The sequence below is a fragment of the Mesoplodon densirostris genome, chromosome 11, assembly GCF_025265405.1.
Source record: "Mesoplodon densirostris isolate mMesDen1 chromosome 11, mMesDen1 primary haplotype, whole genome shotgun sequence".
In the NCBI taxonomy this organism is placed as follows: domain Eukaryota; kingdom Metazoa; phylum Chordata; class Mammalia; order Artiodactyla; family Ziphiidae; genus Mesoplodon; species Mesoplodon densirostris.
In genome coordinates this window covers 81,785,294-81,803,488 of record NC_082671.1, presented here as the reverse complement: position 1 = coordinate 81,803,488, position 18,195 = coordinate 81,785,294, and the positions used below count along the sequence as shown (strand labels likewise).

General features: G+C 33.6%; 1 protein-coding gene across 6 annotated transcripts in view; it reads right to left on the bottom strand.

The window, feature by feature from the left end:
• The window catches only part of BLTP3B (bridge-like lipid transfer protein family member 3B), a 101,486-nt gene that overhangs the window by 44,643 nt on the left and 38,648 nt on the right, over positions 1-18,195 (bottom strand). For 4 of the 6 annotated variants that reach the window (XM_060112214.1, XM_060112211.1, XM_060112210.1 and 1 more), the window contains 7 exons: positions 14,850-15,012; positions 13,611-13,649; positions 12,361-12,452; positions 8,629-8,818; positions 7,632-7,772; positions 5,593-5,763; positions 884-1,064 (listed from right to left, as the gene is read on the bottom strand). In XM_060112214.1, the coding sequence (XP_059968197.1) occupies positions 884-1,064; positions 5,593-5,763; positions 7,632-7,772; positions 8,629-8,818; positions 12,361-12,452; positions 13,611-13,649; positions 14,850-14,912 (877 nt within the window). In that variant the 5' untranslated portion in view covers positions 14,913-15,012. Of the gene's footprint in view, positions 1-883; positions 1,065-5,592; positions 5,764-7,631; positions 7,773-8,628; positions 8,819-12,360; positions 12,453-13,610; positions 13,650-14,849; positions 15,013-16,611; positions 16,762-18,195 lie in introns of all 6 variants that reach the window. The other 2 variants (XM_060112212.1, XM_060112213.1) reach the window with 1 other exon arrangement.

Sequence of the window (18,195 nt, the reverse complement as noted above, 5' to 3'; positions counted from 1 at the left end):
AATTCTGATTCAGGTCTGAGGCTCCAGGTTGGATGTCTCCATTTAAAAAAGATTCTCAGCTTGATTCTCATGCTCACCAAGGTGTGAGAAACACTGTCCTAGAGGCAGGACTACCTGATGAATCCTTCCAACACTTATGGGCCAGAGACACTCTCTGGAGGAGAAAAAGAAATGCCCAGCACCTAGAGTATGGAACCATAGATTTTCAAAGTGACCAAGAGCAGCTCGCTGTTAACCCCATTACCTGTGTTTACTAAATAGGGAAAAATAAGAGAAGCAAAAGCTAAAAGGAAAGAAAAAACCTTCTTAACTGGGATTTAGCTTCCTGACCAAATTTAGGGAGGATCTGGAGTAAGGAGACACAAGAAATGTTAAACAGCCACATAGTTGTGTTTATATGCACATAGGGTCAGAAAAATGTAGATAAACCATCATGCTGAAAATACATGTGCATTGCTTTTTGGCCTTTTGGCTAAGATCAAGTGAAAATACATGTGCAAATAATTATGAATTGAGTATGGACTAAAATTTAATTTACAGACAATTTCAAAATTATGAAAAAGTTAATTCAAAGGCAAGTCTAATTTTTCATCAACCTCTCAGGATGTCAGTCGTGAAAAAAAAAACGAATTTTACCATTAGCATTGACAGCTAACAATTAATTATGCTGAGGTACTAACTATCAAAGCAAAATAAAATTTTATACCAATATACAATGCTTAAAATTACACCTGTCATCTACATACCTCAATGAATGATAAAATTATGACTAGTTATCTTAAGAGTACAGACTATATATTGCATATGATAAACAATCCAGATGTGTAGTAAGTTCTAGAAAAACCAAAAATAGTTTCAAATAGCAGCTTTTATTATTTATTACCTTTCTCTTTAGCATGAATATCATCACATATGTGTAGATCTAGATGAGAAATCACTAAATGATGGGAGGTTTCTTTAACATCAAAGTCACTGAATAGTTTCACAATTGCATCATTTAGATCAGGAGCATTTGAAGTCTGTGGTGTCTTCACTTGCTGGGTAGATGGGGCTACTGTAGAGCTCTAAAAGATTCAAAACTGCCTTAGCACTGCAAGTTAAATATTTGACATTCCCCACTCAAAAAAACTTAAATATTTTTAGTAATAAAGTCATAAAAAATAAGCAAATACATTTTCTTTTGTATCAGTAACTCAGTTTTCTAAAATATTTTCTGAATTATGTAGGAATAAAACTAAAACCTAAAAACTGGAGAACTGTAAATAATTTGAATATGAACCCAATATGTTTTAATAAATATTTGAATAGCTATATTTATAGCCCTTCCTGTTTTAGAAAATATATTTTTAACTATTAAAGGAAGCTTATTTAAATATTAGTTTTATATATTGAAAAAGAAAACAAATGTGAGCCCTGTATACATCAGCTATATACACTATTGTATGTCCTGTAGAAATAAATCATTACTTTGTAAAAGCACTTGTGATATTATTTAGTACTATACGTGCTCTCATGCCTCTTAAGAGGTGTGGTATGTCCTCTGAACTTGGATATCTGAAGAAGCCAGAAAGCAGAAAAGATTTATAACAGATTGTGAGTTCACATTCTTTTCTCCCCAAAGAGAAAAAACAGAATACTGTTGAAGTATAAAGACATCTGTGAACCTCCAACAGCCTAAAATAACTCTGCATACATAAGAATACTGTGAGATGATATGTACGTTAGCCATAGAACTATACATGAAACTCTGGTAACAATTAACAAAATGAAGACAAGATTTTTTATTAAAAATATTTTAAAATTTTCTAATTAAGAACAGTTCATTAAAAGTATAGTTATTTACAGAAAATTAAAGTACTATATACATATAGCTTGTACACAATATACATATTCTTTTTTTTTTTTTTTTTTTTTTTTTGCCGTACACGGGCCTCTCACTGTTGTGGGCTCTCCCGTTGTGGAGCACAGGCTCTGGACGCGCAGGCTCAGAGGCCATGGCTCACGGGCCTAGCCGCTCCGCGGCATGTGGGATCTTCCCAGACCGGGGCGCGAACCCATGTCCACTGCATCAGCAGGCAGACTCTCAACCACTGCGCCACCAGGGAAGCCCATATATTCTTAATAGTAAGAACTATGGTCATACTGTAAAAGAATTTCAAAGTGTACTCGGTAAATGAGAATCTATCAATGAAAATGATTGGGGCCCACAGTATTTAAAGAAAAGCAAAGATGAAATATAGTTGTGAAGGCTTAAATTCTAGGGGCTCAAGTAAGCTTTTTTACTAATTAACCGTTAAACTGATTTCCATCAGAAAAATCACTTTTTCTTATGTTTTCCCCCATCTACTTTCAAAGCCTTCCAGACTATTATTTATGTCTATGATGGTACTGTTTTGAAAGAAAACAATCTCCTGTATTTCTTTAATCATGTATCCTCTTTTTCATCAAGACAAATACTGATACAAATAAAAACATAAGCATTAATCTCCCTACAAACACTTTTCTTCATACTGAGGTAGATTTAGGTTTTTGGATGCCATTTGTGGGGGGAAAAGTGGGCCACTATAAACTCTTTTGCCTCATGAATAATCTTAAAAAACTCTTAATTTTCAAGTTTGTAAAGCTCTCAAGTTATAAAGTTGAGCAAAGGAAAACTGTCACCTACTTCACTCTCTAATGCACTCTCTTGGTACCTCAAGTGATCAGGACATTCTGTATGATAACTAAAGTAGTGACGTGACAACTACTACCCAAGAAAGAAACTCCACAGTAATGTGAATGGTTAAGTACATCTACCATAAAATATTATGGTGTGACAAAAAATACTAATTACAAATACTAATGACATGGAAGAAAACTATAGCCATTTGCTACTACATCCTTACTAAAACTAGGAAAAAATGCAGATGCTTAGACAAAAAATCTGTAAGGAAATACCTCAAAATGCTAACACTGGTTTTGTTATGGTGGTAGGATTACAGAATTTTGTCCTTGTTCCTAGTTTCCTAATCTGTATCTTTATCTAGCTTCCTAATCTACATTCTATTTTATATAAACATATCCACATATTGCACAAGGAAGAGCTACAGTAACATCAACACTTTGTCTATTGGTCTTTAATTTCAATTACCATCTCTGTCAATGACATCCTAAACTACATAAATCCTTATTGCAAGCCTTAACAGACTAGTGTTTATGTTTATGATGGTAATATTGTAAAATATTATCTCCCGTACTTCTTTAATTATTTTTCCCACTCCAAAATGGAACTCATTATTACCTTTTCTCAGCCTTACCTCCCCTAATCAAACCTGCTTCCTTCTGCATTTACTCTATTGGCTAATGGAATTACCAATTATTTGAAAAGTTCTCAATTCTTCTCTCTTCTTTATCCTCAACTGGTGAAAGACTCAGATGTCTTTCCCCAATTTGGCTTGTTTTTTCTTCTTTCAAACCATTACCAGAGGTCCAAGTCCACCCCTCCCCCAGAATCGCAATCTTCCTACTCTTCAGTCTACCCTCTATAATACCACCATGTCATACTTGACTTTTGTTTCCTATTTAAAAACTTCCATTGGCTTCTGCATGCCTATAGGAAAAGTAAACATATAATGCTCATCATGTCTAGTTGCCACTTACTTCTGCTTAAACTCAGGCTACCTGCCTAGGAAAACTCTATTCTACACTATGGTCCAGTATTCTGTTCATCAAACTTTTAAAATTAGGTTCCCTTGAAGAATTATGAAGACATGTTATTGGATAAATATTAATTATTGGTAGAATGATACAGGGTTCACCATCAATTCTCTGTTTTTATCGTTTAAAGCTCTGGGAAAGTTTGTTCACATAAATAAGTAGATTAGAATGAAATGAATTTTGTTTTAGCAATGTGACACGATTCTTTGAACTCTTTCAAGTTACATGCCAGGATTCACAAAGTGATCTATTGTAAAAAATTATTTTTAATTAGTCTAGCAGCTGACATTTATTAAACTTCCTTCAAATGTGTTGAAAGCAAAGAAGTGGGAATCACCTAATTTTTAGTCTGTCATGGGTCATTCACTTCCAACATGGACAGCAATATTTCAAATTGCCTGTCTTATTTTCCAGAGGTTTTTGAGTCCAAACCCTCCCTTCCCAACCCCCCACCCCCAACAAATCCATCACAGTAAGAATGAGGATGAGTAAGAAGAATGCCTTTCATTTGTAAAGTAGGATACTAGGATACGAGTAATTATGGAAAGGGAGAACCAGTCTGACAACTTAACACAAGAACATTCTCAGTAGCCCAAATTTAAGAAGCGTACACATCAAAATGGAAGATGTGAAACAATTTTTCTAAAGCTTGGAAAGTTGTCATATATTCACAAGGCATGTGCACCTCACTCTCAAAAACAATGCTCTAGGAACACCAAACCCCTTATTTTTATCAGAAAATACCATGCTCCTTAACACCATCATACTTTTGCAGATTCTATTTCCTCATCCAAAATACCCTTTCCCTCACCTGAAAACTTCTACTCATTTTTAAGACTTAACTTCATTATCCTCTTTGTGAAACCTTTCCAAACTCCACAAGCAGTTGATTAAAACTTCTCTGTGCTTCTATAATCTCCTCATCCCCATTTTTAATTTTGCACTGTAGCATATACGTTGAACTGCAATGATTTGTTTTATATTTGATTCCCCATTACACTGAGATCCTTGAGGGCAGGATCAGGCAATATTTATTTTTACATCCACAGCATGTAGCCCTGCACCTTATGACAAAGCAGACAGGCAGTAAACAATGCCAATTTGATAGTAACAGGAAAGCCCATGCACCAGCCAGATCACCAAGTTATATATCTAAGATGTAATTACTCTGTTTCTAATGAAATAATTGATAGAAGTATGGTTTCACAATATCCTTTAAGTCTTTATTGGATAGATATAAAAAGTCAATCATACTTATAAAATTATCAAAAGACGCTACACATTGGGATTTTCAATGTCCCTTCTACAAAAATCTTCATGTCAAATTCTCAGAATTTACTACTAGGAAAGATTAGAAAATCTTTTTCTTTTAAGAAAAAACTAGTAATGCGTCTGATTTTAAGAAAGTGATCAATAAATAGCTTCCCCCACTTTCGTCCCAGCCATCAGACAATTCTAACAGTTTTGTGTTCAACTTCAGCAATTCCCTAGGGCTTTAGTTTCCTATTTTAATATTAATCCTTACATTCTTTCCCTTAACTATAATTACCCAGGTTTTTACCTTTTGCACTTACTTTAGTAATTTTTAAATTGTATTTTTTTAACTTCCTGAAAAGAAGTATTTATAACATCAAAATACTTTTATGTTATCAGTAACTCTGATGCCAAGCACAGACCTCCAAACAAGATAAGCACTATATAGACAGAAATACATTTAATATATGCTTTCATATAGATACCATGTAGGTAAAATTAATATAATAAGATATATAAGAAGATTCTTGGACTCAAAGTATTATAATCTATTTTGCATAAAGAAAACAACCAACCATTCTGATTTTTAAACCATTTACATATAAACTGAAGTGTTTTTCCTATTAACATATAATAGCATACCTGTGTAGGTTCAGGAGCCATACTCTTCCTTTGTTCTGTTGATTTTTCTATTGCTTCACTAAGAGATTTTGCATATTGTACCATAGCCTTCAACTGGGAATCCGTTAAAACCCATAATAAGTCATCCAGCATTAGAACTAACTTTGTTGCAATGACATTGCAGTCCTTTAACTGTCAGGAAAAAAATGATTCATAAAATTAAGACAAGAAATAAAACTTATAATGCACTTGTATCTTTTAAAAGTTTTAAATTTTTCAATGGTTTAAATATGGATCCTTCCTTATTCACCAAATATTTATTGAGTTCCTATAATATGGAAGGAATATCTCCTAGTATTGGAGATACAGTGGTAAAAAAGACTGACAGAATCCTGTACTTTAACAGGAACAAGTTATATAGGTACAAGTATTTATATAATTTAATTTTTCATTTATAGCTAATAAATCATATAATTACCTATGTTAATTCAACCCCAGTTGACCCTTGAACAATGCGGGGGTTAATGCATATAACTTATAGCCGGCCCTCTGTATCCAAGGTTCCTCCGTATCCAAGGTTCCTCCACATCCACAGATTCAGGCAACCTCAGACCACGTAGTACTGTACTATTTACTATTGAAAAATATCCACATATAAGTGGAACCATGCAGTTCAAAACTGTGTTGTTCAAGGGTCAACTGTAATTCTAGTAGAAAAAGGGGAATTAAAATTAATTAAAGGGACTTCCCTGGTGGTCCAGTGGTAAAGAACCTGCCTTACAATGCAGGGGATGCTGGTTCAATCCCTGGGCGGGGAACTAAGATCCTACACGCGTGGGGCAACTAAGCCCATGCACCACAACTACCGGGCTCGCACGCCTCAACTAGAGCCCACGCGCCGCAAACTACAGTGCTCTGGAACCCACAGGTCACAAATACAGAGCCCACGCACCCTGGAGCCTGCGCGCCACAACTAGAGAAGAGAAAACCCGCACGTCACAACTAGAGAGAAGCCCGTGCGCCACAACGAAAGATCCCATATGCCTCAACTAAGACCCGATGCAGCCAAAAATAAATAAATCTTAAAAAAAAAATTTAATTAAAAACTGAAATGCTATTTTAACCATATTTCACATTTTAGAATATCTGTATTGTCATACTCTGAAAAATTCTTTTCAATTTAATTTAGTACAGTGATTTGTGTCTGGTACTAGAAAACATATTGTTGAGATTTTAACTGAGCCAAGTTTTTAAAAAAGTCATTACTCCTCCTCATTAAATTTCATCACAATCTACAGTGGACTCTCAAATACTGACATCCTTAAGTAGCTATTGTCCCTATTTATCTAAATTACCAGTCATATCTTAACCTTCTAAAACTAGTTGTTTTGGTTACTAATAGTGAAGACTTTACCGTTTACCCACTCCTGAGCAAGATTCAATAAGGAGAAATAAAATTATAAAACGGTTCATGTTCAATAAATATTTGGTAACTGAGAAATCTATTCAGTTTATCAAAAATAAAAATCTGCAGGCTTCCCTGGTGGCACAGTGGTTAAGAAACTGCCTGCCAATGCAGGGGACATGGGTTCGAGCCCTGGTCTGGGAAGATCCCACATGCCACGGAGCAACTAAGCCCGTGCACCACAACTACTGAGCCTGTGCTCTAGAGCCCGTGCTCCACAACAAGAGAAGCCACCACAATAAGGAAGCTTGTGCACCGCAACGAAGAGTAGCCCCCACTCGCGGCAACTGGAGAAAGCCCACATGCAGCAACGAAGACCCAACGCAGCCAAAAATAAATAAATTAAATTAATTAATTTTTTAAAAAGACCCTATTTCCAAATAAAGTCACATAAAAAAAATCTAAATATTAAACTTAGAAACCTAAAAAATGTTATCATTACACTAGATTTCTTCAAATATTGCTTGAGGCACTATATTTCCTTTTATTTTGCACTGTTTTAATAAGCCAATATTTCAGCTAAAAAATAATTTTAAATTTCTCATCAATTCTAATAGTTACCACATAAATCATAAAGGTAACCCTGTTGACTTACTCTTCTTTTAAGTGTGACTCTGATTTTTGATTGGTTGGTTATTAATCGAACAGGAGCACACATAATTTCAAGATGTGAGCTTTGGGTAGCATCTGCCTCTATTCGAATCATCTGCCAATTTATTTCCTTAAAGGTCAAAACCTAAAGAGAATATAGAGATTAGCTTCACTTACACAAAATAGAATAAGAAAAATGTAGATTTGTAAAAACAAAATTATTATAAAAATGTATCTCTTCACTAATTTTCATATGACATTATAGATCTATTCACTATGCTTTAATTTTTGTAAATTGTAGAATTCCAAATTCAGTAACACATCTTCATAATTATATTCATCATCTGTAAAGCTGTTAACAGTTTTATTCTAAGTAATTTAATTTTAATATAAAGCACAAAGAACACTTGAATTATGTAACCAAGAAGAATTTTAAAAACATATTTTAGTTATGTATATTTAAAATTCAATTCTGAGAAGCTAAGAAGTTAAAATAGGACTCATTAACTCTGTAAGTTGAAATATTACAGTAAAAACATTAAAATATGCACATTATACAATTAAATGATTAAAAGCAGTACAGAGAAAAGTATAGTTAAAGGGCAAAAGTAAATCTAGTAGTATGTGAATATAAGCAACCATAAAAAGTAATTATTTTAAATATACTTAAAAAAATTTATTTATTAAAAAAATTTAAAAAAAATTTTTTTTTTACATTTTTATTGGAGAGAGTGGTATGGACTTATATATACTACCAAATGTAAAATAGATAGCTAGTGGGAAGCAGCCACATAGCACAGGGAGATCAGCTCAGTGCTTTGTGACCACCTAGAGGGGTGGGATAGGGACGGTGGGAGGGAGACCCAAGAGGGAGGAGATATGGGGATATATGTATATGTATAGCTGATTTACTTTGTTATAAAGCAGAAACTAACACACCATTGTATAATCAATGACTAAAACATCTTTTAAACAAAGAAAGAAAAGGAAAAAATCTTTACCTCTCCTCTCTGTGGATCCTGAATACGAGCAAATCTTAAATCTCCATGTTCCCAGTTCGCATTTACACTATAGATCCGTAGCTGGGAAAGTTCAAAGGATGCATTGAAGGCTTTTGCTCCAATGCGGATGACAATGGAATTTACAGAAACAGTAATTCCCTCAACTACTTTTTCAGCAAAGCCGTATTCACTGGGAAAACAAAGCAGAACAAAATATAATGCACTATAACCAAAATAAAATCATTAGAAGTGAAAAAGTTTTGTTAATATTCTCACACAAGTACACAAACTGCCATAATAGTATTCATTTTTGTTTAACAAAACACATTTTTGTTAAAACAATAATCTAGTCTGGTTACATGTAAGTTACAAAAAAAAAACAATGTTCTTCTCAAAATGATAAAAGGTTTTTAAAATTGGAAGTTACTCTCTAAATTATTATAATCACCTTCCAAAGTTGCCTATTCTCAAAAAGCATTAGTGCAGACAACTGGCATCAACGAAGTAAGTAAGAGGGCTAAATTCTTGACACAAAGAAGGTTGCAGAGGCCAAGTGGAATATAATCTCATAATTTAGAAATAAGGTCAGAAAAAGTTCACATTCTCTAATTCAATTCAGCAAGTATTGAGCATCTACAATGGGAATGATGCTAGGACATAAAGAAAACCAAAGTAGAGTAGTGGTGTTACAGGGTTTGCAAGTTACTTGGGTAGGAAAAAAAAACACATATCCTAGCAACTGAAACATGAGGCAGTCTGTAATTAAGTGTTTTTTTTTTTTTTTTTGCTTAAGTGTTTTTAAAAAGGAATCATCAGTACACTTGGTAGAGGAAGAAACTGTTTATAGTTAATGAGAAATATATCCAGGAAAGAAAGATGAACTTTCCTCAAGGAGGGATGAAAAGGAAGGGAAATCTTAGAATAGGGAAAAGCATGAGCAAAGACATGGAGAATAATAAAGTAAAGGTCACATTTCAAGAATGGTAAGTACAGTATGACTTGAATATAGACTATCAGTATATTTTGGCAGGGTGGTGGTGAAAGTTTGCCAAATTGGCACCTTACTTCAATTATGACCATTATTCCTAAATCTATATCACTATCCAGATCTCTTGCTGTAACTTCAGACTGTAAAATTCAAATGTCCACCAGACAGCTCTACCTGGCTGCCTCTCACACATTTCAAAGCCAACACGCATAAAAGTGAGGCCATCATTTTTAATGATCATGCACACTGCTCCTCTATACCTGCTGCTATGCTTCTTGATTTACTATCTTAATGAATAAATAAAATTACTCATCTTTTCTAAAATTTAGATGACATCTTTTAAATCAGGTACACTTTGTAGGTTATATGTAGATTGCATGAAATAATGCATATGAACCACATAGCCCATTTCTGGACTCATGATACTGAAAAAGATATAACTGTTATTTATAGTATTATAAATAGTAGTATATTATTATTAATACTATTGGAAGTCTCTGAGCCTCAGTTTCATCATTTGTAAAATGAAAATCATACCTATTTCAAAAGGTTGCTGTGGTCCTTAAGTGAAGTGGTATATGTGTAGTAATTTATACGGTCCTTGGCTTGACTGAGGTAATTTTGTTATTTAAAAAAAAAAGGTGGTTGTCTACCTGGGGTTTAGAAAATTGAGAATTGAAGAGGAAGACCTCATCAGCATCCTAGGGAGGAGTTGCTGTGATCCTAAGGACAAATACTGGTCACTTAGACAGAAATATTCCTGGAGTTGGAAGAATATTTCTATACTAATTATCTGGGAATACCCTTTGGAATATCCAAATCCATCTACTCTAATCTATACACATTAAAAAGTGCTACAATTGTACTGGACAATTTACCATCAGAAGGGTGAAGGCGGACTCAATGACTAATGTCTACATGTTTCTGGTTTATGTCATCCATTATAAATGAAATTTCAGTTTACAAATAAGTCTCTTCTGAGTTTGGTTAATCTTCACTTAGATGTTTATCTCCTTCATGTGAAGTGATAAAATCAAATTTCTGAATTTACAAAGTTTCCTAGACCATCAATCTGTGGGAGCATTGTTAGCCTACAGGTTCTGCACAGAAGGAAGGGCCACCCTATTAATTGTTAATTTCCCTCTATTTTTAATCTCTTAGCTAGAAATAAAATCAAATAGATCAGTGTTTCCTTAAATTGCATGACTATAAAGAATTGTTGAAAATACATATTCATATTCTTGATAACCATTCTAGACCTAATGAATCATAATTTTAAAAGAGGAGCCTAAAAAACTCTGTGAATTTCATAAGCACCCTAAATGATTGCTACAATTAGGCAAGTCTGGAAAACATAGAAATAGATTAACATACTACCATACAATATAAGGATTACCATCATATGATTACAAAGCCAAAATTATAAAGCTTGTTGATACTATAAAAACATGAATTGGGAAGAACACTATCAACTACACTTAGCATACAATAAGAAAATACCTAATTTCTGCCACACCTAATTAAAATAGATCATTTGTTTATAGCAACTTTCCTGATCTTCTTTTGTCCTTTTAATAGTCTAATAAACATCTCAACTTTTTCTCCAATTTTTCTGAGTCTAGCCAATTTTAAGATCAACTGCTCCAACCTACTCTATCTAACCTGAAATCATAATCTAAACTTTAAAATCTCAAATTGCTGGAAAATATGTAAACTACCTTTTCCCCGTTACTATTACATATAGTCCAAATATAAACTGTATATCTGATAAATCTGGCCTTCAGTCAACTCTCAGCAGTGGATGGATCACCATTTGATTCCCACACGAAAAGCCACTGATCAGACTGCAGGTATTCTCACAGAATGCATTAATAAATGGTGGCTCAACCTTGGTGAAAGAGGAGGGAAATATGAGAGTGCAAGAAAGAGAGTATGTGTGTGTATCTGTATGTGCATGTTCATTCTCAGGAAGAGTTTATCACTGGTTTTATACAGCACCTAGAATACTGTAAATGTTCAGGGCTGCCATGTTGTACAACTTGAGGAGGCACTAATCACATTAAAATCAATGTAAATGTTTTACATGAATAGCTGCACCATCCAAAAATAGTGCAGAAAACCTGTTTTGAGGAAATGATATATAATACAAGATCCAAATTTACTGAACGCAAAGATTAATAGGCAAGTTTTTGAAGATCTATTTTTTAAGAACTATTCTAACTTCTCAAGGCAGCTTTGTGAAATGCTCCCTATGCTCCTACTTTATTAACATCTGATTTTTATCTATCAAAATTCAATCTGTGTAAAGTGTGAGCATTCTATATTTAATGAATTTTAGAGTAATCCGAAAGGTCTATAATTTTTTAAGGCATCAACTTAACTCTTAAGAGTCATTAAAATTCCACTGATGCATAGAACAAATGTTATACAGAGAAAGTATTCAGAGACCAAGTAAGAGACTATCTGATTTAGAATGCCTAAGCTCTTCTTTCATTTTCTGCTACTGCTCTGCATTTGACTGATCATTAGTATTTAATATCAAGGAAAGCAAGATGAATAAAAGAGGCTAAAAATCAATTCTGCTACTTTTGCAACGTATTTACTGAAACTGTAAAATGTTTGATGGGAGAAGTGACTAAAATAGAAACTGAAGTTAGGAAATTTTACTTTATGTCCCATTACTGCAGATAACAGGAAAAAAAATTCCCTTTGCCAGTCATACAGATTAATGGAAAATAGCTTACCTTTGTCCCGAAGCAGTTGCAATGGGTGATGGGCCATTTGGGTTTCGTGGTTCTTCACATGTACTCATTTCCATTATTACTTTATCCAAGGACTAATAAAAATATATTAAAAATGTAAACATTAAATATTTTATTTTATGTATATTATGTAGATATTATTTAAGACTATTTTCTCTTTCATTTCTTTAGGAGCAAAGAAAACAGTAAGTAAGCAGAGTCATTTTAAATGTTTCTCTAGAGGTCTAAAAAGAGAAATACTAAAAAAAAGTGCTTAGTCTTTTCTCAAGGCACTTATTATCTGGTGGAAAAGCCTACTACAGGAGTACAGGAGAAAAAAACTATAAAAAGTAGCTATATACTGCTGAGATCATCAGGTTTTACAGACGTATAATCGCTAATCCCAGAGTGTACTACATTATTAATTGATAAATTAGATTATTTATTAATAAATAGGACTAAACCACCTCTAAAAGCTTAAACCTGAGCTTTAATTAAAACCTGGGTTAATTAAAATAAATAGAACCAATCTAAAACCTGAGATTTAAGATGTGTAACTATGAAAAAATGAAAAATGCAAGGAATATGAAAAAGTAAATACTCTCATAGTAAAAAACTTTCTTTCTCAGTCTAAGGTTTTCTTGAAGGAAGATCAAATGTCCTTAGTAGTCATCACTAACGCATCTCCAGTCATTCTTCATTCTCTATTTAATATTGTACTTATTATCTGAAACTGTCTTGTTTTGTTTACTTGTTCATTGTCAGTCACCTTGTAAAAATATGTTCCCTCAGGGCAGAGGGGAGGTGCTCAGTAAATATTTGTGGTATGAATGAATCAATAAATGACCAAGTGATCAGTTTTCCTTAAAAAGTAAAGTATATTAAAGAACGTATTATATTAGATCAGTAAAAGCAGAAACACAGAAAGTCTGGACCAAACTTTATTAAAAGAAGAATCCCATAAATAAAGTATAATATATCAATAAAAAGTTTAAAAATGCAATAAAATATAACAACTTACAATATAATATTCTAGACCTGAAAAACTTTAAAGACCCTCTCATTTTAAAGTTCAAACTTCTCATTTAAGGACTGAGAAAACTAAGTACCATCAAAATAGAATGAAAGTTAACTAGCAGAGAAGCCATGAGATTATGTTTCTATGAAACAAAATATTAATATTTTGTTTCATATTAGATTTGTTAGATTATATGCATATATAATGTTTATTTCTGAAGCAATTCAGTACTTACCAAACAGATGGGATGTGTTTTCAGTTTTGTCCACGGTATCTACAAAAGAAAATTTTTCTTTCTTTAAAATGAATCATTAAAAAAATAATGTAAAACAGTAATCAACACAGATACTCTCTTAACATAGTGATAGACATACCAAATTATATCAGTTGACTTTTTTCTTAAATTGCAAAATAATAAACTGAGCAATTCATTCATACTCTTGAAATCAGCTGCACCTATTTTATATTAAAAAAGACTACTAGCCTTATTTTCTTGGTCATCTTTTTAAATTAAAATTTCAGGTTCTCTTAATATTTTTTTTCCCCAGTTCTGAAAACACATTTTAATTTTGTAGCTGAAGCATAATCAGTGTTTTGTTCATTTAACAATTTTTTAAATTCTAGAATTCCAACCAATCTCCTTGTAGGTATTCAAGACAAATACAAAAGTGAGACCATTAATGTTAAATGCAAGTAACGTCAAATAAATAATGTTCAAATATATCCTGCACTAAAAATGTCATGTTTTTGTAGACATTTGGGTTTATGGAGGATAGAACAAAAATTAAAGGTTACCATCAAAGGATACAGCAACTTTTCTACAATCTTCTCTTTGGAGCCCAATTTTAATTTTATGAAAAGTTAGCATGCAGTATTTCTACTGAGTAGGCTCCCAAACTAAGCCTAATCTTTAAGAGAAGGAAGTGATACGACGTATGATTACAGCCAAAGATAATAAGAAAGCTTAAGTTTTAATAAGCAGAAATAGTATTAAAAGAAAGCTTTAAAAACCTCAAAATAAAAAACAAATGAGGAAAAGAGGCAGAATTTCAAATAAAAGTATAATGTCCAGAATAAGATAACTTAACAGTCCTTATGTTTTCATTTGAAGTAGTGTTTACTAACTACAAATTTAAATTGTCCCTTTTGACAACAAATTGTGTGAAAAAAATTTAAATATGTACCAAATTTAACAAATTATTTTATTAATAAAGCATCAACAATTTTATTTAAAAATTAATATTAACTTTTAATAAAAATTAAAACCTATAAATTAATATATATTAGCATTCAATTAAATTCAAAAGGCACACATTCATGCAATTATTTATACAAGGTATCTGTCTTTTAAAATTATGTTAATAAAAATGCTTCTTTTCAGAATTACCTAAAACAAAGTATTTATTTTAAAAGATAGGGATGAAATAAATAAAATGAAAACAGAAAATGCCTTGCACAGATATCAAAGTCTCACCCTAATAGATGCTTTATTACAAAAAACTTTGTTGATAGCAAGCCATGTTGGCAAATCCAACATATTCTGGAGCACCTCTTCATCCAACTCCAAATTCTTCAGTTCACCTTCTCCTTTAAGGGTACTTAGATTTATCTTGTCAGGAGATAAATTTTTGGTAAATCTGAAAGAGAATATATATTGACATTTATTTTAGTGTTAGTTACTGTACCCCTGAGTTGTTCTTGCAAATATACAGAGCATTAAGAATGTAATAGCAGCACTAAGAAACACAAAACCACAATGATAGGCTCTACTCTAATCCGTGTTTTTCAATGTGGTTTTGTTATTATTGTTTTGATCTCCCTTGTCCATAGCTCTCTTACACAAAGTCTACAGTATTTTTGGTATACATTTAAATATCTTATAACCAGACACAACCAAGCTCCAGTTCTTACTGTCTTTCAAATTTATGAATACTTAGTATCCACTATTTTTCAGGAACTATGCAAGGTTTTGAGTCATCCCCTACAACATTTTGTTCACTTCGCTACAGACAATATCACAGAAGTGGATATTCCTATTTTACTAACCAATATACAAGTAAGGTAAGGAAACGAGGTGGCCCTTTAGAAATAGTAGCAGCAGCAGCTGCTACCACTGCCATTCATCATGCCAAGAGCTTAATGAAAGTGCCAAAAGTCACATAGGAGACTGGACCCTGAATTCTAATTAAAGAACTCAAATTCTCTATAATGATTTAAAAAGGAAAGTTCTTAAACTCAAAAGAAAAGACTGAAAATAATAATAGTTAAATAACAGTGAACATTTCCCAAGGGTTTATTGGATACCAAGCTCTTCTCTTTGAGTGCATGCGTTACTAATTTTCATGATAACCCATTAGGGTCAATACTATTTTCATTCCCACTTTTTAAAAAAAATATTTATTTATTTATTTGGCTGCACTGGGTCTTAGTTATGGCAAGTGGGATCTTCGTTGCTGCGTGCGGGATCTTTAGTTGCATCGTGCGGGATCTTTTAGTTGCAGTATGCAGGCTCTTAGTTGCAGCATGTGGGATCTAGATCCCTGACCAGGGATTGAACCTGGGCCCCCTGCGTTGGGAGTGTGGAGTCTTAACTGCCGGACCACCAGGGAAGTCCTTATTCTCACTTTTTACAAGAGTAAATGTAAGGAGAAACTAACTTATTTGCCCAATGTCACAACTAATAATGATGATAATAGTAATAATAACAATAAATTACACGTGCACTTTAAAGAACTTTCGTATATATTAATTCTTAACACAACCCTACAAAATAAAAAATTGCTGACTTTACCCAGCCTTACTTTTTCAAAAGTGAAACTACTGAAAAAGTTAACTACTTGCTAACAAAGGAGTTATTAGCTAGTCTTCTACCATTTTTTGATATTAAATATTAAAGTAACAAAATGTACTAGGTTATTTACATGCCCTACACATCAACAAGAATCAATATGCACATGCTTCTGCACTGACTCTAAACCAGAATTTCCTGAGCCAGATCTTATCTGGATTCATATCTTCTCACAAAATGTCAACACACTGACTTTCTCAATATAAAGTTCGTATTTAACCCATATTTGACCAAAGATGCTGAGTTGTTTCACACTTACTACCAATCATGTTTCATTTAATAATATGAAGTTTCCTGAGAGGCTGCCATTTCTAATCATATAGGAATGACCTGCCACTGCCTCAAGGCAGAATATTAGTGCAGAAGGGAACATTCAAGAAGTACTTACTGAGGATTCACTATTCCGACACATACACTGGCAAGCAGTATACTCAAGGTTTTTGCCTTTCTGAAATGTTCAGTTTAGTTGGTGAAGAGTGAATACAGTAGGGGTTCTTAATCCAGATCTTCTTTGAAATAGGGACTTTTGAGCTGATATCTAAAGGATGAGTAATAGAAGTTAACTAGGCAAGGAAAAGAAGGGGGCAGGAAAGAAAGCGTATTCCAAGCAGAAGGAATAAAACATAAAGGTTCTGAGGCAGGAGGGAGCATGGTATAAAGTGGAAGTGAAAAAGATCAGCATCTGGCATGTAGCAAGAGAGCCAGGGGAGCAGAAGATAACTCTGGAAGGACAAAGAGAGGACTGATTCCACAAGGCCTTGACCATTTTATTCATTCATTCATTCAATAAATTTTAACTGATTACCTATCATTTAAAAGGCACTAGGCAGGGCGGGCTTTCCTGGTGGCACAGTGGTTAAGAATCCACCTGCCATTGCAGGGGACAGGGGTACAAACCCTGGTCCGGGAAGATCCCACATGCTGCAGAGCAACTAAGCCCGTGTGCCACAATTACTGAGCCTGCACTCTAGAGCCCACGAGCCACAGCTACTGAGCCCACGTGCCTAGAGCCCATGCTCTGCAACAAGAGAAACCACCACAAAGAGAAGCCACCGCAAAGAGAAGCCGGCGCACCGCAACGAAGAGTAGCCCCCGCTCACCACAACTAGAGAAAGCCTGCATGCAGCAATAAAGACCCAATGGAGCCAAAAATAAATAAATAAATAAATAAATAAATTTAAATAAATAAATAAAAGGCACTGGGGATTTGACAATAAACAAAATAGATAAAAATCTCTTCCTTCATGGAGCTTAACTGGGGGGTGGAACACAGAGAATTAAGAAATAAGTTAAATATATAATAAGTCAGATTCAAAGTAAAGAGGTACTCCTTATAGTTGAAATAAGAAATACAAATTTAAGTATATTATTTAACCTCACAAATGTAAAGCTAACAATAGTGATATAATTTATTAGGTATTGTAGGTCGGGAAAATTTGGAGTGGTTAATTTAGTAAAATCCTTACCTATCTTAGCAGAAAGTGAGTATGCAAGATCTAACACTGATACATCTAGAATGAACAGCATAAATATATAATTTAGAGCTAGTAGGGTAACAATGAGGTAAATGCAACTGCCACTGGGGAACAAGATTGGAGGGATCAGGAAAGCATGGGTTGGAGGCTTGTTGCTTTTTGTGTTCAGCTCCCTTTAATTCATTCATTCATTTATATAACAAATATTTGTTGTGTGCCAAAAATGTGCCAGACACATAAATGAAACAGATTAGTGGGGGAGACAGGGTATTTTCTACCACAACAATGCCAAAAATTGAAACTGAATATTAGGCAGTCTTGTTCTTAAAATTTTTTATTAGGCAATTGATGCCAACATTTTGCTCCCCTCTTCTCTTACCCTTCCTCTTACATTGTCATTCTGTAACACAAACTTTTCAGTCATCTGGTACCCACACGCAGTCTTGTTTTTTGGTGTTGTGGGGAACTTATGAATGGGGCAGTAAAGGAGAACTCTT